General features: G+C 42.5%; 1 protein-coding gene across 1 annotated transcript in view; it reads right to left on the bottom strand.

Moving 5' to 3' along the window:
- Positions 1 to 23,456, bottom strand: part of AGBL1 (AGBL carboxypeptidase 1) — a 267,534-nt gene that overhangs the window by 81,907 nt on the left and 162,171 nt on the right. The window contains exon 22 of the mRNA XM_063169871.1: positions 1,997 to 2,157. Within this exon, the coding sequence (XP_063025941.1) occupies positions 1,997 to 2,157 (161 nt within the window). The remainder of the gene's footprint in view (positions 1 to 1,996; positions 2,158 to 23,456) is intronic.

The raw sequence follows: 23,456 nt of genomic DNA on the forward strand, positions 1-23,456 counted from the left end.
CATGGGAGGGAAGTACTAATTTTCTGAATCAGAATCAATATGCTGCACAATCATTTTTCATGAATTATTTATTCTTAAAGAGAATATGCTAGCAGACACTTCGGTCCCTGCATCTTCCTTCACAAAGCCTTTTGCAACCAGCTCCTGCAATGTGACACCTCTGGGTGGGATTATCAATTCAGCTGCTTACCTGGTCTGCAAATGGTAACAAATTACATCCAAGCTAGTAAAATTTCACAAACTTGCAATTGCACCCAGTGAAGTGAAAATTAACACCTGCCTATCAATTGCCTGTTAGCAATGACATTCATTCCTGGAGGCCACGGAGGTTCTCACTACTGCTGGGCAAACTTGAAGAGGTAGAAGACTTTGCTTTCAGCTGCTGAGGACTCATGGGAGTTTTACAAAGTAAGAGAACTTTTATTTTTTGCTAACTTCTTTAAAAATATTTGTCACTCCTTCCTTCTGTACTGATCAACTACCACACAGCATTGGATAAACAGAATGAATTCCAATTAATATAAAGTCAGCTAAAGGAAAAAAGTAACAGAAGGCTACAAAGATCAGAGAAAATGCTCACTGAGTTACTGTGACCAGATGGCTTTTTGTCAATGTTTGAGAGAAGTCAGGGTTTGATGTTTTCCTTCCCCTACATTATTTTCATGCAAAGGCTCTTCTAGCTCCAGTTCAAAAGTTTGATTTATATCCCAAAACCATCCACCCAGCCAGGCTCCAGCAGCTCCCTCTAATGACATAGCAATGAATTTTTGGACGGCTGTCCACAACATGGATGGTGTTTAGCACCCACCTTAACTGCTTCATTTATATGTTCACACCACAAGTGAGCACATCTAATCCAAAGGAATGTCTCCACGTTTTATCCCTCTTTTTAAACCGTCCCTCATAAACATTTAAAACTGTGAACAAGCTTGCAAGAATGGGTTTTGGCATGAGGAACAGGTGGTGCTAATGTTGGGTAAATGTTCCTGCAGGGGAGAGACTGGAAGTCTGCTATAAATTACAGGGGTATTTCTGCAACTGAAAAACTTGATGTTCATTGATGAAGCTGAGAGAACTCTTTGATGACAAAGCCATCGGGGAGCTTCAAATCATGTCACATCACTAAGTCTTCTTTCTCCATGTGTCTTGGAAAAACATTCTTGCAAACATATGTGATGCACATAGCACTAACAAGTGATGATGGCCTAGACAAATTATGTGTTTCTGCTTCATCACAAATTCAAGCTGAATAGTCTCATACTCAGACACTTTTCCAGGTCAAATTCCTCTTGTATTTGTAATGGGGCAAACTCACTTAAATACCTACCACTGAACATAGGAAGCAAGTAAATTAATTTTGCAATTTGGAAAAAACATGTCCTAAATAAGCAGCAGGATAAAAACTTCTTTCTGTCCATCAAAAAGTCACAAATCTATGCTCTAAATGACTAAAGGACTCCATGCAGTGAGGAAAAGAATTTATAGGAATATTCTTGCAGTATGAGGTCCACAATTTCTAAATCTTGCTATCAATGTCCTTTTATAATCTGCAATACTTGTTCCCTACAGCGCAGCACTTAGATAATGCCTTTCTGATAAGAGATCCTCTCCATGGAGGCTCTGAGCTGGACAGAACCCCATGTGACAGTGAGCAGGAAAATGTTTCCTGCTGATGAATTTTTCTGGGGCAGTACCATCCCCATGTGCCAGCGAGCAGTTTTGAGAGGAAAATGGAAAATCACTGGAAAACAGAGAACAGGCGCTTCTCTTTCACCTTTTCTTCTCCCCATGAATGGCTGCAGGGCATGGACCCACTGTTTCAGTAGTTTCTTTGGGAGTCAATTACATCTCAATTCTAATTGCTCTCCATAAACTGCAGCTTCCAAGATACAAATCTCAGCCACAAGGAGAGCCCATTTCTGCAGATTTAAACCCAGAACATGCCCCACCAACTCCATTCCCACAGCAGAGCCCTGTGGATACGACAGTCACTGACCTTTGTGCCCTGTCTGTGATCTCCTCCTCCAGATCCAGCAGGAGTGCTGCCTGAGCCATCAGCTCCTTGCTGCAGGGCAGGGATTTGAGGTGCAGAATCAGCAAACCAAGGCAGAACTTGCTTCCCATCTCCTCCAGCTCCTGTGTTCCCAGCTGCAGGCCCTGTGGAGAGAAGCACAGGTTTCATGATTCCTACATATGGAAGTTTCCCCTACAGAATCATTTGTAAATTAATTAACAGCACATGGTCTACAGAAGCTATCCTAAAATAGCCTCTGTTTTACAGCAGGGGAAAACAGAGGCAAATAGTTTAAATGTCTCAAATAAATTCTCAGAAGTCGTTGTAAGAATTAGACTTAAGAATTGGACCCCAGGAGAATCTGACTGTAAATCCACTTTTAGAAATCATCCAGTTTTTCTTTTTCTCTCTAGAGGAGTTGTCTATCTAAGTAATGCGGGAAAAAATAAATCCTGTGATTATAAACATTAGGCAGTGGCAAAGATGGAAAAGGGAACTGGACAAGGGGAGAAAAGAGGGGAAGAGATCTTTAACAAGTTATGAATTGTTTTTCTAAGAAAATCAATTGCAAAGTAATTGCAAAATAACAGACACCTCCAAGGAATTTCTCAGTCTGTTAAAAGCTGGTGGCACAAACAGGATTTGTATTATCAACTCCATCAAGTTCATCTTTCACAAGAGGAATTCTCCAAGCTGTGGATCCTTGCTGGTTGTGAATAGTCTGTGTTTGGTTTTACACCAAGGGCCTGCATCTGAGTAAGTCAGTGTAATTGATGGCAGTTTCATGCTTCTGGTGAGAGGAGGGCAGGAGACAAACAGAGCTCAGATAAACCAGAAAGGAACTAAAACTGCAGAGTCCCTCATCTTTGGCACTCAGAGACTGCATCACCCACCAGGGGCTGGACCAGCTGCTGCCTCTGCCAACAACAGCCCTGTGTGGTGCTGCAGCAAAAAGCATCTCTGCAGCCAAGCTTCTGAGAGACCTCCAGCTCCATCCCAGGCTGTTTCCTTAGCAACTCTCAGGAGTCCAGAATAAGCCCTGGCCCTAAGCATGGTGTGAGCTGCACATCACTCTCCAGCAGATATTTGTTAGTGAGCACCTCATGGGTACTGAACATATTATAATTTATATTATAAAACAGAATGTGTTCAGTAATCCGTGACAGGGGACAGAGCTCTGCTCTTTTCCTAGATAAAGTTATTTTTTGTAAAATGCTTTGGGATCCTGGGGTCTGAGCACCTCTGCATAGCTAGAAGATGATTTCTGAGCCAAAAACACATAGGTGGATGGAAGAAAGAAGAGATTTCACACATAAATGTCTGCAGCTCTCCTGAGGAGTTTTTCAGTGCATTTTTGTTAGAGGACAGAAACCATTTGCACAGCACCACCACAACTTCCTCTCTAGCAGGTCCAGCACATGCAAATATCATCTGGCATAAAAACCTCCCTCTCTGATCACATTGCCCTATGGACAAAATATTCTAATTCAGTTTCTTTTCTGAGGCCCTATGGGCAAAGCATGAAATCCATAGTTATGATGAACATAATGCAGAACTCAAATATGTTCTGAGTGGCTGGACAAGGAAGGACCTGCTCAGAAGAGCACTCAATCTGAGGGAACAGCCTCAGTGCTAGGCAAGGTCTAGGGCCCCAGAAAACTGACTTTTATTCTCTTAAGCATGTTTATCACAGTGGTTAAATGTCTAACATAATTTCTACTCTCCTCTTATTCACCTCTACTGCAAGTTTTGCCAAGCAAGATATGGGTATAAAAAAGTTTAGTAATAATTTATAAGAAAAACAAAAATGTAGGGAGAAGTTTATGGGAACTGAGGGTCATTAACACAAAACAATAAGAACGCTCAGCAGCTCTAAACAGATTCCTAAATGTTTTATTATTTTACTTTAAAAGACTGAAGATATTGTAGTGTGGCAGAGTTACAACCAGCAGGCACAAGTGGTGACATTTCAGAGAAAAAAAGATGTCATTTCCACAGCAAGGGAGTTATTTTCTCAGGGGCAAAAAATACAAAGAAAATCTCGAGGCTTTCCCTGGGGTGCATCTCAGGGTCTTGCTTCCAAGATTAAGGCAACATACAAAACAGCTATCAAGGAGATGCAAACAGTGCCTGAGCTGAAACTCAGCCTGTGGCTTTATGACTCCCTAGAGCTTTACTCAAGATATGGAAAGGCCTTAGGAAACTATGAGCAAAACAATAATAATAATGATATTAACACTATAACACACCTCAGAAGCCTAAGACAGTAGCTGTTCATGCACTGAAGTCAGCTGCTGGATGATGCACCCATATTGCTTTGATGTTAGACAGCTCAGGAGTAGCAGCTAGAGACTCAGGCAGAGAATTGCCTGTTAGCATACTTTATTCACCTCAAACATGGACATCTATTTGTTTTAACTCAGCCAATTTTCTGTCTCCTTTCTCCCTCCCTCAGCAGAGGGAGGAAGGAGCTGGAGGTGCAGAGCAGCACTGCCATTAAACTGAAGCTGGGGACAGAGCTGACATGTTGAGCTAATGTTATTGATGGCATCTGCCAGCAATGCCAGGACCTGGTGTAGTGGTTAATAATCAGTCCCACCTGCAGTACTGAAAGGGAAGCCTGACCTCCAGGCATTTCCCTTGCAGCCATGGGGCACAGCCAGCTGCAAAAATTTTGAGATTGTGCTTACAACTCAGACTTATAAAAACATCCTAAAAGAAAGAAGGTAGAAAGGTAGAAATGATGCGGTCTGGTTGGGTCGAGGAGCTGGTAGGAAGCACAGCTCCATGGCAGGGAAGCTGTCTGGCTGTTACCAAGTGACAAGACACGGTCTGTTTGTCACAGCTGTACAGGAGGAAGCTGCTCTGCCTGCCAGCACCTCCCCTGCAGTGTCCTGCCAGCCTGGATTCTCACTGACCCCATCTTCCTCTCGGGCACAGGGCTCTGTCCCCTCCTCTGGTCACATCTGTGTGGCCAGCGGAGCATGGTGCAAAGCCTCCCATGCCAGAAGGGTCCAGGTGAATTCTGAAGGAGGAAGCAGCACCCCTGCACCAGAAAGCTGCAGACAAGCTCATCAGTCCTAATTAGTGCAGCCTCAGAAACATGCTAACTAATCCACCCTACTTTAATGATCAGCTCAAAGCTCCACACAGGTTTTGCTCTCCATTACATCAAAGCACCAGTCTGGACCAGCGTCAGCTTGATGCACCAGATTCCTCCGCACAATGCAAATTGGTCCCTTGGGCTCTGTCATGCAATAATCTTCTGCAGACATCATGTTAAGGGATAACAGGTTAATTGTTTCCTGGCTATTATTGAGAGTAATGGAGCTGAAAAACTTTTCTTAAACCCTTTTCACTGCAACAGACAGAATGGGAGGAGGTGATGCCAAATAACAGCCCAAGTTCAGATTATATTTATTTTCCACTGTAATACAAAACAGGGGAACAAAAATAAAAGACTTATCATTTGGCCTCAACACTGTCAATACAAATTTTCCTAAACAAAATGGATCAAATTGTATTGGAAAAGCAGTTCATTCATGCTCAGCACTGATGCATCAAATGAATACCCACAACTGAATGTTTCCAATATCTCTCAGCTTGCCCTCAAAATTCTTCCCAGGCTAAATGACAATGTAATGGAAAAACTTTATTATTCATTACTCATGTGCTTTAAATACTCCAGGAGACAAAGACAGTGAGAGTTTTGTATCACAGATATTGTTGAAGGAGGTGGAAAGACTCCAGGAGTTAAATCAGAGATTTCTCCACAAGGGTAATGAGAATTACAGTAAAATTAGAGCTGGGAGATTCTAATAAATACAAGTGCACAGAAAATTTCAGAGGGATCGATTTTTTCCTAAAAGGGATTTTTGACATTCAGCACAGCCACATCAGTGGCCTCTCCTGCTTTAGGTCACTGCTCAGTCCTCGGGGCATCAGCTTTTCCCTGCAAACCCACTTCCAGTCAACACATATACACACACACTTACAGAATATTCCCTGCATCTCAACAGCTTTACACATGCACAATGGCTATGCCCTCAGGCCGGGTATAAATAAATTGACAGTCTGGTTTCTCACTAATTCCATCAGTGAGCTCTCCCTCGGAATACTAATCAAAACAATTTGGAAGCTCTAGAGGACAAACTGAGGGAGCTGAATGAAGCATTTGGTGCCTGGTGTCTGCAGCCTTAATTTTAGCTCGAGCCAGCCCTGAAGGTTACTGTACTTTCAACCCCTGTGAATGAAAATACACAGACACCTGCTGGGGACCTGGCTATTTGGACAGCCAGGACAGCAGGGAATAACCCAGGTTTTCTCATACCCCAGAGATCCCTCAGCAGCAGGAATGGTATGCAAAACAGAGGAAGTGGAGGGGATGGGAATTTGGGCCAAAACATATCAAGAGGATTAAGCAAGTGGAAAAGGCTGAAGATGCAAGGGAAAAAAATAAAACAGGCTAGCAAGAATTTCTAGAAAGATGAGAGGGACTGGAGTTAGAGACAGATAAAAGGGTGGGGGAGATAAAAGGATGAGAAAGAAGAAAGGGTTGTTGAGGTCAATGGATGCTGATACAGAGGAAAGGTAACAAGAAAAAAGCTGATGGCAACCTTGACCACCTTGGCACCCTTGGGGAAGTCGCCTTGCTCTGCACATCTGTCCTCATTACATCTGGTGCTCTGCCCACACGGTGAGGAGAAAAGTCCTGACTTGCTTTGAACCTCCTCACAAAACTTCTGCTGATCTCAGCTGGTGTTTCAGCTGAGCAAACTTCAACAGCACAGAAGTAATTATTGTTTTAATCATTCAAATGGGCTCTTTTACTATTAAAATAATATATATGTCACAGGCAGCACTGCTCAAGGACCAGACTGAAAGGTAAGATGAAATATCTTCTCCTTCCAATCTGCTGGAGAAAGAGTCCTGGACAAGCTGCTCATAGAAGAACTGGGGATTTAGCAAACAGAACTTGTTGCCAATTCCTCTAGAAAAACAGTTATTTAGGTTATGAAGTCTCCAGTTCCATTGTGGGGAAAGGTACTTTCCTTCTTTCCATTGACTAGCTATTTGTCTGGCATTTCCATACATTTCCACCTTTCCCTCACAGTATTTCCACAGCTGTTTCCCTCCACTCTTTTCTCCCTTCCAAATTTCTTCTCCTTCTCTGTTCCTTCCTCAGCCTCCTTTGTCCCTTCCTTAACCATCTCCCATGAATGACTCAGTATATGGCAAGTTCATCATGTGTTGGAGGAGCCAAATTTTATTAGTGTTGCACCTGAGCTCTCTTTTTTCTTGCCCACTCTGCTGCAACACTGCTACTAATGTTTTAAGCCAACAATTTGCAAACGACACAGGATGGAGATGGGTGGATTTAACTTCCCATCTCCTCAAAGACTGCATACACACAGAGGTAGTAGTTGGACAGGGAATAGCACAATAACTTTTTTGGTTTGGGGTTTTGTTTGTTCATTTAGGTGTTATTTCGCTTGGTTGTTTTTCTGGTTTGTTTTTTGTTTGTTTTTTTATGTCGGCCATAATTGTGACAGGTGGTCATGTCAGGAACAAAAAAGAGAATGACAAATGAGGATATTTTCCACCTATGCAGACAAACCATGTAGAAAGATGCTATTTTTTGCAGAGTTCTTGCTTTCCAATAAAATTGAGTGGTACATCGGTTTTCTGTCTCATTCATTTCCTTGTGACATGCTGGGGACCTATTTTAGGCCCTGGATGAGCCTGGACTAAGCTTATCCCTCTCTGCAGACACTGACCAATCTTTCTCCTTGTCCCACAATGTCTTTTCAAACGGAGCTGAAGAGGCTGAGTGAAGGCCAGGTCAGAGCTGCACATTTTAGTGGAATCTGCACTGTTTCACAGTAACAGGATCAGGAGTGCCTCAAGTTCCTCTCTGAGGGCTGCAGACAGTTTTGGGGAGGAGAAGTCTCCCTGTACCATCCAATGAAGATGTGACAGTCCAGAGAGCAATATTTTGACTGCATACCTAACCAATGCCATAGGCGATGCCATTATTTTAAATAAGAATAATAATTAAAAGAAAAAACCAAACAAAAAACCAAACAAACAAAAAAAAAAAAACACCAAAAAAAACAAACAAAAACAAAAAACATAAACCCCACAAACAAAAAAAAAACAAAAAACCAAGAAAACCCAAAAAAAATAAACCACAAAAAAAAGCCAAACACCCCAACATACTAATTTCTAAAGAAAAATAATTTCTGCTCCATAACACTTAAGCTGCCAAGAAACAGAACTAGAGACTGTTCAAGTCACATAGGAATTCTGAGGCAATGTAAGGAAATAAAGCAATTACCAGTTGCTGGAGGCTATCAAGAGCTTTGTTCCAGAAAGCACATTTCTTCCCCATGCCCCAGTATTTCCAACAGGCTAACTGGTATCTCATGGTGCCTTGAAAATTCATCAGTAGTCTCACCATGAACTCCTCTCACATATGTTCCTTTCCCTGCTATCTGTGGAGCATGGAACAAGTCACAGACAGGTTATAGCCTGAGGTATCTGGAGATTAAATGTGAGGTGGGGCTCTGTCTCAGAATCTGTGTCAAATGAATTAGCTGTTAAAAGCAGTTCAGGAAAGCAGGAAGCTGAAATTTTTCAAGTCCTAAATTGGCAGCCTAATCCCTGGCTGACTTTTCTTCCCCTCTTATTCCACTTAAAAGTTTGCCTCTATAAATAATTCTGATGTACAGAAAAGTAAGCAGACTCTTGGCCCACCCAATCCTTTTCATCAGCTATGAATTTACCCAGTTTGGCCATATTTTACCATGGGTGTAAAATAATTTTCTAATCCTGGCTGGTGATCATCACATGCCTTGGAAAAAATGATTTATGATACTTATCCTGGCTAATGTAAATGTAGATGCTACTGCAAGTGTCAAACCCACTTTAAAAAATCTCAGTAAGGTATTTGTCTTCATAATGCCATTCACAGTGGGGATCCCCAGGTTAATTATGTGTTATACAAAGAGTCAATTTTTGCATCTTAATTTCATGGAATGGTGATGCACTTTTTTATTATACTACACAACACTTTGTTGTTTATCCACATGGTTTTCTATAGCGCATTCTGTTCTTTCCCAGATAAAAATATTTCTTGACCAAAACGACCCAGCAAGGTTAGTGTGCTTTAATTCCCCATCCAAAACAAGACATCAGGACCATGGAACCTTTCACCTTTGCACCAACACAGGGACAGGGGCACTAGGACAGGTTTAGTGAAATTCACAGCACGACTCAGGCAACAGCCCAGCTGCTCAGTGTGACACCCCACATTATCTCCATCCCTCTGCTGCCACACTAGAGTCTAACACATCACTGAAACTGTGTCTTGGCCTGGCAATGTCAGGTGGAGGAGAGCCCTGAGAGGTGGGTTCTGCTCCCTGTTTGCTGCCTCCAAACATCCCCAGCACAGCAGAAACCCCAGCCTGAGCTCTCTGCACCGCTGAGCTTTGCTCCTTCCCTCTGTAATCCAGCATCTCCAGGATCCCCAAAGCTTTCCCTGTGCTGAAGCTGCTGTTCTGCGGAGAGAGGCAAAAACTCCACAACTTTGTGAAAGTCGCAAAGCTGGTATGTTTATTACAGCGCTGGACGCATGCGGAGATTATTCTCCTTAAAAGGCATGCGTACCTCTGGGAACTTCAGGTCCCTTTTTATCTCCCTCTCAAATACATTTGCACACAGTTTCACAATAGGTTCATACATATTCATTTTTACGAATTTCGTGTGACATTTGCCACAATTCTTCTTTATCCGAAAGAATTCCTAGGTCAGGTTGACTTGCCCTTACAGCAGTCCCTGTCTGTCTCTATCATCCTCTGTCTCCCTCACCTTATCTCTGTCCTTCACTGAAGTAACTTCACTGAGCCTAGGCCTTGCAGTCAGGCTAAATAACTATGGTTTCTAACCACAGACTCAACCCAAAAATGTACATTTCACCTAAATCAAAATGGATTTCTATCCTGGAAAATTTCCACTCTGCCTCGCTGCCTTCCAGGCCACTAAACACACTTTCATCTGCTCCCTCCAGCCTGTGTGTATCACTGCTTTGCCTCTCACAAAGGAATGACCCATAACACAAGCACTACTCCACAGGAGGTGTTACCACGCTGCTCTACAGGGATATTAGAACAAGGCTCCCTGTTTCTGAACACACACAGGCATCTTACTCACTTTTTTTTTTTTTTTTTATTGCCGCTGCTTCACATGGCACAGACATCTTTATCAAGCTGTCTTTTGTAATAGCTACTTATGTTTTCCTGAATGGTGAGAGCTAATTCAGAGCCCAGCCATGTGTCTGAATGCTTTAAACTATTCCTTCAAATATGCTGCACCCTGCCACTGCCTATGTTTCATCTTCCATTCTAGTACCCACAATCTTTCAGCCCTTCTTCCCACGGTATAATTTGCATCAGCTGCTAGCAGCAGATCTTATTATCTTATTATCTCCTTGCCTTCCAGTCGTTCAAATTAGAAATACTGACCAGCACCAATTCACAGAGAGGTAAATGGATTCACCTTACATTTCTTTCCATCCCAGAGTTGCCTTATCCTACCCACTTTTCCCAGCCTTTTAACTAGGTTTTGACCAAACACAGACCCTTTTATTTCTCACTCCACAACTCCCAAAATTTCTTGATTTTTTTTTCTTTTTGTGGGAGGCTCTCCTTTCATCAGCTGTGACTCAGCTGGGATGCCCACTGATACCATTGCATGAAAATTAGCCTAGGTTCACCCTTGAAGGCCATGAATGAAATTTTATGTACTAATTTCTCATTTGTCCTCTAGCTCCTGTACTTCTTTGAAAAAATAAAAATCATATAATCAAGGCCCTATCCATTCTATTGATACTCTCAATCATTGGGTTTCCTTATCCTGGTGTTAGTCCAGATCCTGTGGTTGTGTTAATGGTGGTTCTCCCATGACATCAGATAAAGTTTTAAACATAAGGAATCATAATTATGATTATTTATCTTGTTGAACCTGGTTTAGACAGTCAACTGCTGAGTCTGCTGGCCAGTTTTAAAGATTTCTTTTTAGTAGTTCAATTTCTTAATTTCCTTACAACTCCTACAGGAAAAAAACCTGGGCTTCACTTAATTCTGTGAGTTACAACCTTAATCAAATATCAAATAACAGAGCAGACAATGTGCAAGCACTGATATGTGTACAAAGCAGCCAGCATGGTCCCTCAGCATCCTGCTCTGTTCCCATCCTGGCTGCCTGCAAATTCTGCCAGGGAATTGTGGCTCCAGAATGCATCCAAATCTCAGCCTACACAAACTCTTATTGTTCCAGATCCTTATTGTTTCCCAAAGTCTGCTTTCCACAAAATCTCTCAAATCCTTCTGCCAATGGCCTCAGAGCAGAGCTTCCACCTGGGGGTGGCTTTTCTGGGCACATCAGATGGCACTCAGCAGCTTCCATGGTGGGATAATTACATGCACATGTCCAGAAGAGATTATCTTGAGGCCCTCTGTGTGTTGGTCTCCTTAAAAACTTGCTTTAAATAGGCCTTCACAGGTGAAAGGTAAGGACACAGAGCAATCCACAGCCCTGCACCTTCCTCTCCCATTTCAGCTTTCATTACTGTAACCTTTCATGCCTTCTATATCCATCCCCTTATTCTGATACATGTCAAGAGCTACCTGAGACTTTTTTCCTAAATTATAAATGGCTCCCCCAGGCTAATTTCTTTTTTCCATATCACAAATTCTCTTTGGTCAACTTCAGCAAACACCATCAAAGCCAGCCTTCCCACCTATCCCTCCCTACAACCTCAGCATCAGTGACAGGAAGCAACTATGATTCTACAATTTATTGTATTAGCACTTCTAAAACAACAAAGGAGGCATTGATTTTCCCAAGCCAAAGGCACATGGGAAAGCACAAAAAGCCTCTCTGCCCAGCTCAGATCAGAGGAAAGAGACACTGCAGAGGAGAGGGCTTCCCTCAGCCTGGTGCCTGCTCCCTTTGAAGAGGGAGGATGGAAGTACAAGCAAGGAGCTGGCTGGCTGTTCTCTTACAGGTGTCAGTGTAATCATTCTGACACAGGACCCTTCTTGCTGCTTGTCACATTTAACACAGAAATGGACAATAACAGGGAAAATATGACCCTTTTTTTTTTTCTTTCTTTCTTTTGAATACTCTATATGAGTCACCTGGAGAATGGCTGATAACACTGAGGGTAATTCAGGCAAAAATACTGCAGGACCCTCTGTGAGGTCGGCTCTGATTTAATATAGGCTCACAAAATGAACATGGAATACAATAACACCACAGAAAGTTACAGAATACATGAGAAAGCTGGGTCAGAGGCAGATTTCACCAGACAGCCCAAGGGCAAGCTACTAATCATTTAATTCAGAGGCTGGGTTAGGAAGGACATCCTGCAATGAGTCCCAGGGATGTGATATCCACAGTCAGAAATCAGAGATCAAGGAGGTCCTTTCAGGTGAACCAGCTGCCATTAACCACTAACAAGGGTTTGCAGGCCTGCAGAGCCCAAAGGTTCATCCAAAGGTTCATTTCATCAGAGCCCACTTGTCCAGTGGCACAAACTAAACTGAGAGCCATTAAGATACATATGTTGGATATTTATACCTTAAATTTCGTCAGAAAAAAATATGACTAGAAGGAAAGCAAAAAATGAGGACCAAAAAAAAGCTTCTAATTTTATTACAGGAGATAGGAACTTGTGGCGCTTGTCCATGAGGAGCTGACCTGGAGCATGCAGATGATTTTAGACATTTGGACACATTTACCAAGGAGAACATGGGTCAGAATCGGCAGCTGGATGCAAACTTTTGCAAACCAGTATTTTCCCTTCTATAATCCTACCAGCACAGGGTCAGTTTAATGCCTGCATACTCTGTGTTTTAGGAGAGACAAAGACAAAAAGTCTTTGAAGACTGTGAGGAACAGACTGAAGAAAGGCAGACAAGTTCAGAGACACAGAGCTATGGTGAGGAGAGGCAGCTCTCTCAAGTGGGGTAACTGATGTGACCCTCACCAACAAAAGCACATGTTTCCCCTCATTCTGCCATTAACATGTCCACATTGACTTTTCCAGAGATGGACACCAGAAACAAGCAAATGGAGGGCAGCTGACAAATGTTTCACCCAGAGAGAGCATCAGATGAGAAACACACAGGACTTGTAAAAACAAGTTTCTGAGTCTTTGAAAATCTACTGCCCAGCAAAGCAGACAAACATTTATCAGCAGAGGAGAGGCTGGCTCCAGATTACAGGCTCTCAGGATTTTTCATCTTGCAGATGTACCACCTGAGAAAATTTGCATAAGAACACACTGCCTTTTTCTTAGGAGCCCTTTTATGATTTCTACTGAAAATGATAATCCTCTGTTTGTGACATTGCAATCATTTCTATTACAATCAAGTGTTCTGTCCTAAAGGAGGATTACTGCTTCAGTTTGGAAAGTGTAGGGACTTTCAGAGGAGCTAAGGAAATTTTCCCAAGAAAATGACCTTGGTAATAGAGAACAAAGAAGACAAAGATTTAAAAACAACACTACATATGATCAGAACTTCCTCTTCCAAGAGGCATCTGAAGCTCTTTGAGTCCACAAAACCTGATATTCCTACAGATGAGGAGATGGAGACAATGGAGACAAAAAAAAGCATCAAGACATTCCTCTGTACTGTGCTATTCCAACATTCTCTCAGGTTTTTCCTTTGACAAGCTATTAATGTTTTAAAACTCAACATCACAGAGACATATAGAAAACCCAGAGCAGTTTTCAACTCCATCCTTTCAGCAGTGTCCTGTGGGGAGGAGCATCACTGCACATGGTGCTGAATGTCAAACAACTCACTTAAACCTGTGCCTCTGGCAGCTGCTCAGAAATCCACAGAACAAACAGTTAAGAAAAAGGGGAAAAAAAAAAAAAAAGCCATTGTTTTTCAGCCTTTTTTTTTTCTCAAGAACATAATTTAGCACGACTTTCCACAGAATAATTTGCATGGGATTACCCACAATGCACTGCATTATGGTAATACATTTCAGCCTCTGATGCATATTAGACTGACAGTGCTAAGAATCTGTTAAAGGAAAAATAAATGATACAGGATAAATGATGATGTAAGACAGGACAGCAAACATGCCACACTTGTGTAATCTGCCAAATTTCAGTCTAAAACTGGCCTAAGAAAGAGAACAAGACTGTTGTGCACTCAGAACAGCTTTAGGGAATGTTCCCAACTCAAGCAGAAAACAATACCTGACTGAGACATGGATGTAATCACCAAGGAGTGGAAAGTACAACAAACCAGAACTAAGAGATGTGCAGAAGACAAGGAGAGATTTTCTTCATTTCTTTGATTTCCCAGTGGGTAGCACTGGAGGGAACATTCCTTCCTGCCCATCCAAGGATGGCTCAGTTCGCTATCACTTCACCACTGATAGCGATCCCTAAGAGATCCTGGGCAGATTCTGTGCTCAAAAGCAGCTGTCCCAGAATGCTGAGCCTGGGGGCTATGGGGTCACAGAATCCAAACTGCTGACACCTCCTTCCTGCACTCAACTCAGCCTTTCAGCTGGGGAACAAACACTTCCTTCTGATGCTTTCCAGAATTGGTCTTGCACTTCCCCATAGGAAATATCCATAGAAAATAGAATCAAATATCAACTGTCCCCCTTCAATCAATTCCACACACTGTTTTCCTAGTAATTGAAGCAATCAGCTATCACTCCTCAAAACCTGAACTGAGGGCTAAGTCTCTTTTGCTATGCAATTTAACTGGCCAGGAGACTTTCCTGCAAAGCCCTCAGACAAACAAGAGCAAAAGGCAACAAGGAGGGAACAACTTATAGGGCTGGTCAAGGGGAAGGTATATGGTGAAAAGCAGGGTTTTTCCATCAAGGTCTCTTCATTAGTTCTCTCAAAGCTAAGTCAGAGAAAAATGAACAAAATAAGGGTTGAGGGCAAATTATATTTGCTGAAGAGGAGTTATAGAGATTAGTGTATTAATTAATTGAGACAACGATGTCAGCAAGGGCCTGACCTTTATTCCTGCCCTAGTAAGAGCTTTGTCCCTGGTGGCTTCCAGCCTGCATGCTGAAGCCATTTAGATACATCCCTCAATTAATCTCAGGATACCCTCTGGGACACTGGAGAGCAGCACTGTGAGATTCAAGCAGGGATGCTGAATCAGAGGAGGAGCAACCCAGCCAAAGGCACCTCATCAAGGGCATTGGCAGAGCTAGGGAGAGAACCCACAATTCTCTTTACCTCTCACACTTCACCACAGGAACAAAGCTCTTTGAAGGTATTAATCTGGAATTCTGCCATACATTATTAAAAAAATAAATCAGAGACTAACAAGAAATAAAGATTAGGTTTCAAAAAAAAAAAACCCACTGCAAAACCACAGTAAAGAGTCTGGTTTAAAAAGAACTTGTATCGTTTATATTCTGTAATAAATTGTCAGCAATACATGAAACCTGGACAAAATGAGAGATACTACTGAGACCAGGACAGCAGGCTGGTCTTCAGTCACATCCTACTTCTCCCCTTCCCACTGAGACCAAGTCCTTCCCTCAGGCAGGTGAGCTGCCCATCCCCTGAGCTCCTGCCACCCTGACAAAGCATCTCCAGAGCCCACAGGTGCAGCTGGATGGCAGGACACCAGGCAGGATAAAGAGCTGGGGCTGTCCCACACAGCAGGGATGGACAGGAGTGGAATCTGTCAAGGCTCAAGAAGACAATAAGCAACCACAGTTTATCAGAGGCAATCAGGGGACCAAAAAGCCACATGAGTTGAGGAGAGAGTGGTGATGCTCAAGGATGGATGCAGAATTGGAAGGTGCCTCCTGCTATCAGAACAGATGTTTTTACAGTGACTGGGAGCCTGGATTTGTTTTGCTTCCCAAGCAAAAGCAGCAGCCACATCAGCCCACTGATCTTGCCCACAGACTGCATCAGTCCAGACTGAATTCCTGGCTTCACTTGGGCCCTCCTTGTCACTGCAGATCCTCCAGTGATTCCTAGGCTGACCCCAGTCACCACCACTGGACCTGATCCTGATTCACTTGCTTGTGCTCCTGGATTGATGTGGTTCTGCTCCATCACCATGGACCTGCTCAGTGCTCTGGGTGAGATCTGCCCATCCTTCACAGGCCTGCCCTGCTGCAGGCTTGGCTGGCAAGGAGAGACATCTGGAATTAACTCGATTTCTCCCATTGCTTGCACTGCACTTAACTCAGTACAGGCTCCAAATTCTCTCCTCTCCAGATGAGCAATAGTGCAGAGGGTACAGCTTAGACAAGAAAAATTGTTCCTTCAACATGTCAGTCCATCCCTAACTGAGCTGAACCTTCCTGTCCCTTCCATATCAGCTCTACAGTCCTTCACATTTAGTCCTGATGCTGCAGAAAGCTCAAACAAAAAGATGTCTGGTATGGATGGAGCCTAGACTGGCACATACTCAGCTTTGTTCCATGCTCCTCCATTTAGAGGTTACAACATCCCAAACAACACACAAACTTCACTGCATTACACTGCACTCACTTGTCTGGCACCTTCTTGTCCACAAGGAGCCAACACCTGTCACCTCTCAACTGTCATATTTGAATTTGGTCAAAAAAAATTTTCTAGTACAAGTAAGCCTTTAACTTCAGGTGCCGAATTAATTTTCATTAAAGCCTGCAGGGTTACCTCATGTTAGAACCCAGCTACAAAAATAGATTTCCTTTGCTCTTCCCTAGCTATTGTTGGCAAACATTAGTAATAGTGAGAGAAGCTATTTTGGGACTTTTATTGGCAAGTCTTATGTTCAGACACTAAAGGAAGTAATTGGCTGACAGTGGGGGAAAAAGCGCTAGACATGGTTTTCAAGAAAACACCACTTTCTGCCAAGCTCTTTATGCACTATTTCACTGGGAAAAAAACCCCAGCACCAAACCCCAAAACAACAGAAAACCAAAAGGCTTTATTAACTGCTACTACTAGAGGACACATCTGTGAGGATGAATGAGAGAAAAGGGCACATATGGAAAGCTCTGTCTCAGACTGGCAATCACCAATGTTCAAGGACACATCTCTGAGACACAGGTACCATAGCAAACACACCCATGCACAACTACACAATTAAAGTAACATGTTCACCATGTACAGACACACCAGTGCACATTTGCATACTTGGAGGTGTGACAGAAAGTGTTTTGAACTAGTTCACTCATGTATGTGCCCACATTCAGTCATAGTCTTCAGCAAAGATGATTTGCGCTCAAAAATATTTCCTGCACACAAACACTCCACCAGTACAAACACTCACCTCTTGTGAGTCAGGAAAATACAGGCAGGAGCTAAATAGAAGCACTCAGAGATTCATATCTATTTCTCTTGTAAATTGTGCAGAAAGTCTTCACTCATTTATTAACACCATGCTAATAATTTCTGTTAATTAGTGTTAAAATGGGAAAACACGATAATGCAGATCTCGGTCCTTTACAAGTGAATTAATTACACTCAGCAATACCTGTCACCCCCAATACATACAAAGGAGTAACACAGACTTGTTTTTCTATTTCCCAGGCATTTGCTTCAGTGTAACTAGGATTTATTCATCAATGAGCTAAGAAACAAGACAATAAAATTCACTTAAAGGAAACATAAAAATTAAGCCCTTTCCCACAAAGCCATGCTGAGCAGTACAATTACCCAGACTCTTCCAGACTCCTAATGAAAATCAAAAATGATTGGCAAATGATTTAGGAAAAATATAACCTGTTCTTTTTCACTTCTTTGTCTGGGTGTGGAGACAGTACATTTGTCAGCAAGCAATGGATGATGCAGCTTTTATCATGCATAATCATAAACTTGTGCTGTGTCTGGTGCCACTAACCTTGCTGTGCGTCCAAACCCACTTAGGATAACGTGCAATCAGCGAAGACAAAGTCTTTATTCAGTCCCTGAGTGTTCTTGTACCAGGTTTGCTGTGGGCACAGTCATTCACAGGGACTAATCACCCACTCACACAAAAATCATCAGCTCATTACATGGGTTACACATGGAATTATTCTCTCCATGTACCCTACTACTGATTTTTCCTTCAAGTGGAAAGCAAATTCTCAACAATCCCTATATAGAGAGACTGAGCTCTGTATACATAACAAATAATTTTGTGCTCCTATACAAAATTACATGCTACGGGCAACAGAGGAAAAAAATCTTAAGGTTTTATTTTTTCTTTTTATTTTTTTCTCCTTTCCTTTTAAATTCAAGAACATATACTTGAATGAGATGTATTTTGGGATTATGCCAAGCCTCAGTAGTATTGACACACAAATATGGGTAAAACATTTCTGGTTGTCTTGGGAGCATTCTGGCTGTCTTAAAGGAGAAGGCCTTCAATTACTGATTCTGCCTTTTTGGAATCTCTTTAAGGTTTAGATTCTGGGTGAGGAGTTATGAGAGCTCACGTTTAATTCAGTTTATCATAGCTGTACACTCTCAAACGAAATCAGTGGAACTGACTGGAAAGAGAGGATATTTAATGAAGCACCTTGGGGCTTGAAATATCTGTTATTCAGTCTTCATGAAATAAACCTCTCTTCAGAATTTTACATTCCCTTATTTCAACCAGTCAGGATCTCCAGCAAAGCCAGCCTGACCTTAAATGCCATCTGGACTGTACTTATGTATTCCAAACACACCGAGAAGAGCCACATCCTTCTCATTCTTGGGCTATATGAGAAGATAATAAGCCAAATCTCTACCACAATAATTTGATTCCTCTTCAGGCTGTGCCACTTTTAAGAACATTTTCGCGTGAATTCATAAATCTACCAAAGCTTTTTCTTTCCCAGAGAATGCAACAAAAGATTTTTTCAAAAAAATATGTGAGAAATCCTGACAAGATTTCTCCTTTCTAGCAATGGAGCCATTCATGCTCCACCAGTGACAGCACTGAGTCAACAGCACACTCACTCAACTGTTACCTCGATTCCCTGAAAGCAAGGTCTAGCCTTGTAATTAGGATCAAGAGCATGAACCAGGCACCATTTACACATCTGTGGGATGCTGAGCATCTCTCTATCAGCAGGCTGAGGGCTCTTCAATAGGCTCTGACTCCACATCTCCATCTCCAGCTGAAATGGTCTTGCTTTGCTCCTCTGCCATTAAATCCATCCACCTAATTTTAAATCCAAAATGTTTGTGCTGAGAAAGACATGCCTGAAAAGCTGTAGAAGACCCTAAAGAAAGGTAAGGAGAGTTAAGAAGATATGAAAGCTCCTTTCCACCTTTTAATAAACAGCATATGAGCAGCAAGGAGGAAACATTACAAGGGATGAGCTGTTCTCCCTGGCCCCACAATCAGCAGGAAACAACTCAAAGCAGCAGCTGTGACAGGCACTGCCTGTGCTGGTTTGCTTTCCACCACCCCTCACATCAATAAAGTTGTCATTGAACACAGAAGTGCTCAGTGTGAGGAGCTGTCCCAGCAGCCTTCTTCTCCCATCCTAGCTGGAGGAAGGGATGGGACAGAACCTCACAGGGCATTCCTCTCCTTTGCTGCCCTTGCTCCCACAGGCAAGCAAGAACTGCACCAATGGCAGTGTTGTGAGCATTGTGTCCTTCAGAGCTCTGCTGCAGCCCTGTGCTCTGCACACCTCCACTCCAATTAGTTACAAATGGAAAGGAACTGAGAGACAGAATTCCCCCCAGCTTTGCATTTATTAAAAGGTCACCAAGGAAATGTGATTTTTTTTTTTCCTGCGAACAGATATCAGAAGCTAATGAAATCTGAACTCAGTCACTGCTGCATGCAGCTTCTTTTCAGTCTTCCTTTAGAACTGAGCTTCCTTTCCCTTTCACAAGTTACTACAGACTCCCAAATGTGCTATGGCAGGCAAGATTTAACAGGAAGGCTGAGGTTATGCACCTCTGCCTTCTTCCTACCCTACCTGCACTCAGTGTCACCTGGCAGCAGAATGACACGGAGTCCATCATCATTTTAGTTTAGTTGTAGCACCTTTCCCAGTATAGACCCACAGGGAACATCTATGTGCATTCCACATACCCACACAAAGTACCTGCACTCATGTAGCAGAATCATAAAATCATTTAGGCTGGGGAAGACCTCCAAGGTCAGGCTCAATCTTTGTGTTAGGTTCAGGCAATGCTGATGCCAATTACCTGTGGTTCATGTTCTGCCTATAAGCAGAGGTAAATGTGCACTCACACATGTGCACACAACCTTGTGCACACCTTCTTCCAAGCACAATCTCTCATTTGCACACAGTCAGAACAAGAAAATATACAGGAAAATCATAATTATGTACCTCCTGTCACTCAGCCATGCTGCAATCCCTACAAACCTGCATGCTCTGTCCCCAAGCACACACCCTGCCTGACCCCCACCTCTAGGAATGCAAGAGGTCTGGGAATCAATAACCATTTACAGCCCTTCAATCCACCACTGTCAAGTTTGTTCTCCCCTGTTTGCAGTGACAGACAAGCAGAGTAAAGATGCAGGACATCAGTATGCAGAGGAGGGGAGGTGGGCACTGTGTCAGCATAAAAAGCAGGAGGACACTGCTGAATCCAGCTGAGGTTGCTCTTGCCTTCTGCAAGCAACTGAGCAGAGCTGCCACTGTCCCAGAAATCTCCTGCTTTATTCCCAGGACATCAATGCAGAACATAACAGGACAATAACCACAGGCCATTTTCCAGAAATAACATAGCTGTACATAGGAAAATTCAGAAAGAATTTTCCAAAGGTTTCCAATGACCTTACCCACATAAAAATGTGCTACATTATCAATATCATACCAAAATGATTTGATGCCATATCATACAGAGGAGACAGAGTGAAACTAAACACACTTCAGGCACAGCAGGCCACACTCAGAACTGTCAGGACGCTTTGCTGACCTTTTAAAGAGAATGAACATGCTAATGCAGTGCACCTGAAAGCAGTCAATACCTCCACCAATGGATTTCAACCAACTTTGGAGCATCCAGAATAGATATACAGAATAACCATAATCTATATATAGATATACAGAATAACCAAAAATCTGACAGTATTCCCAGAGTCTGACATGAGCTCTAACCAAGCACCTCTGCCACAGCCTCACCTGCAGAACCAGCACTCAGACATCTCTGAGCTAGTCAAAGTCAGCCCACAACATAGCCCTGAGTTTGCCACTACCTATATTCAGAGATCTCAATTCTGCATTAAAAACAAATCCTATTATGCCAGGCCTGAATCTCTCCTGGGCAGAGACTGGCATTAATATAAATAGAATTATGGTTGTTTAATAAATGTACAATGTCTGCCGATGTATCTCGTTAAATTAGCCACGAGAGTGAATTTTGCATTAGTCCTGACAAGGCCTATTTTCAAAGCTGACATTTAATACCAGCCCCCAGTACAAATTATACTTCAGGGTAAAAAAATCAATGGATTTGGTGAGAAGCAAATGTGTGAACCACAGAAGCAGTTTTGGTGGCTTGTTGCAGGTACCCAGCCTGTGCAACACCTTTACCTAGAGCTGATCAATCAGATGAGAAATCCAAGTCATTTCTGTCTACGTGGAGGTTAGCAGGGCCGTTCCTGACCCAGAAAAATCTTCAATGCTCTGACCCCTGAGAGTCCTTCCAATCACTGAACACACTGGCTTGATCAGAAAAGTGACCTTTCTGTCGCTCTTTCCAAGCCAGCCTGAGCTCCACTTTCAGATCCCATTTATTTCATTCTCCCTCACTGGAAGAGACAGAAGGGCTGCTCTTAAAAGGTCATTACAAAATTGGTGTCCAGCTGCCTGCTGCACACTCACAGCTCTCATCTTGGGTGCAGTGGCTCTGTCTGGTGGCACAGGCCACAGGGGTGACTCCAGGTGCCAATTCACCTGGAGTAGCAGAGCTGAAGGTTGGGAAGGAGTCACCAAGTAACTTGGTATTGTTTGTTTGTGTTGTGTTGTGTTCCAGGGTTGTCTCCCTTCCTCCCATCACTGCCAGCCAGCCAGGCATACAACATGCTCTGGGCCATCAGGGTTGTGCAGCCCTTCTCCCTAACTCACACAACAGATCCAAGCCTGCTCCTCCTCAAGGCTAGAAAGAAAAATATGAGAAAGGCAGTAAAAATAGAACTGGAAGTATAATGTAATGTAAAAAAAAGAGAGGGCTAAAGTAAACACCATCAGAAATGCTAGATTCATACTCCATTGTTTTCATGTAGAGATAGCAATTCAAACCAAATAATCTCACTTGACTTTCAATTATCTTGCAAGATAAAATCATTTGATCAACTAGCAGCTTCCCCTCCAAACCAGAACAAGTCTCTGCACAATCTGCTGAGCAGTATCTTTTAAACAAATTATTAATTTTTTTTTAAAAAAAGTACCTATGAACAAATGCAAACTGCCTCATGGATCCTGTGGCAAAAGAAAATCTATACATCTGTTCTAAATTGTATTTTATCAAATAAGTGATCTCCAGCAGGACTAAGCTACTGTAATCTGGACAAAATTTCTAGGCCTTTTTTAGCCCTGGTAGTACACAGCTGTATTTCTCTCCCAAAATCATTTACAGTATCTTCCTCGAACTCATTATAAAACATCTTTTTCATTGTTGCTTTGTATGAATCTCTGATTCAATTTCATTGTGGAATTCAGTCATTACTTCCAGCACCCCCAAAGGAAAATTTTCTGCTTTATCCATAAAGCTAAGAGGTGGGGAAACAGAAAGAGATTTGGTGAGAAATGTTTTGAGAAAGATGCTTTGTCTAAGACAAAACTTCTTCATGGGAGTATGACAGGATACAGGTGACCTTTTTTTCAGGAAGGGCTGCTCAGCTCTTGGGGGATATTTTTGATCAGACCCCACAAGAAAAATATCCTTGCAAGCTGAGATCCCTCCTTCCCTACAAGGGATGAAGGCTGTTCTATTTTAGGTGAGTACCACTGCTCCTGGGTTGTGCAATTAAGTCTCTTTCTGGCTCAAGGAACATCTCATTATTTACACAAAATATTACAACTCTTACATGAGGAGCAGGGACGAGTTCAACAAAAGACCTTCTAGCAATCTAAATCCTTGCTTTGAAGCAGGCAGACTGGAATCTGAGTTTTCTCCAGCCAAAAGAGGGTAGTGACCTGCTGTGTGATCAGCTGTTTTCAATTTTTGCAAGTTATTTTAAAAGGCTGTGTTTTCACCCCAGTGCAAAATGGGAACATTGGCTTGAAATATCAGAAGATTTCAAAGACAACACCTGCTTTCCCCAAGTACATATCAATATTTTTATCTTCTGTGGCAAAAGGTGCTGAGAAAGTGTTGACTGCGGTGATGATGACGACAATGGAAAAAAAGGCAAAGCATCTTCAGAGGTGTAAGTCCTAGCACCAGCCTAGTACGAATTTGGTTTCTTTAAATCCAATACCT

This window comes from Melospiza melodia, chromosome 15 (genome assembly GCF_035770615.1).
Source record: "Melospiza melodia melodia isolate bMelMel2 chromosome 15, bMelMel2.pri, whole genome shotgun sequence".
In the NCBI taxonomy this organism is placed as follows: Eukaryota; Metazoa; Chordata; class Aves; order Passeriformes; family Passerellidae; genus Melospiza; species Melospiza melodia.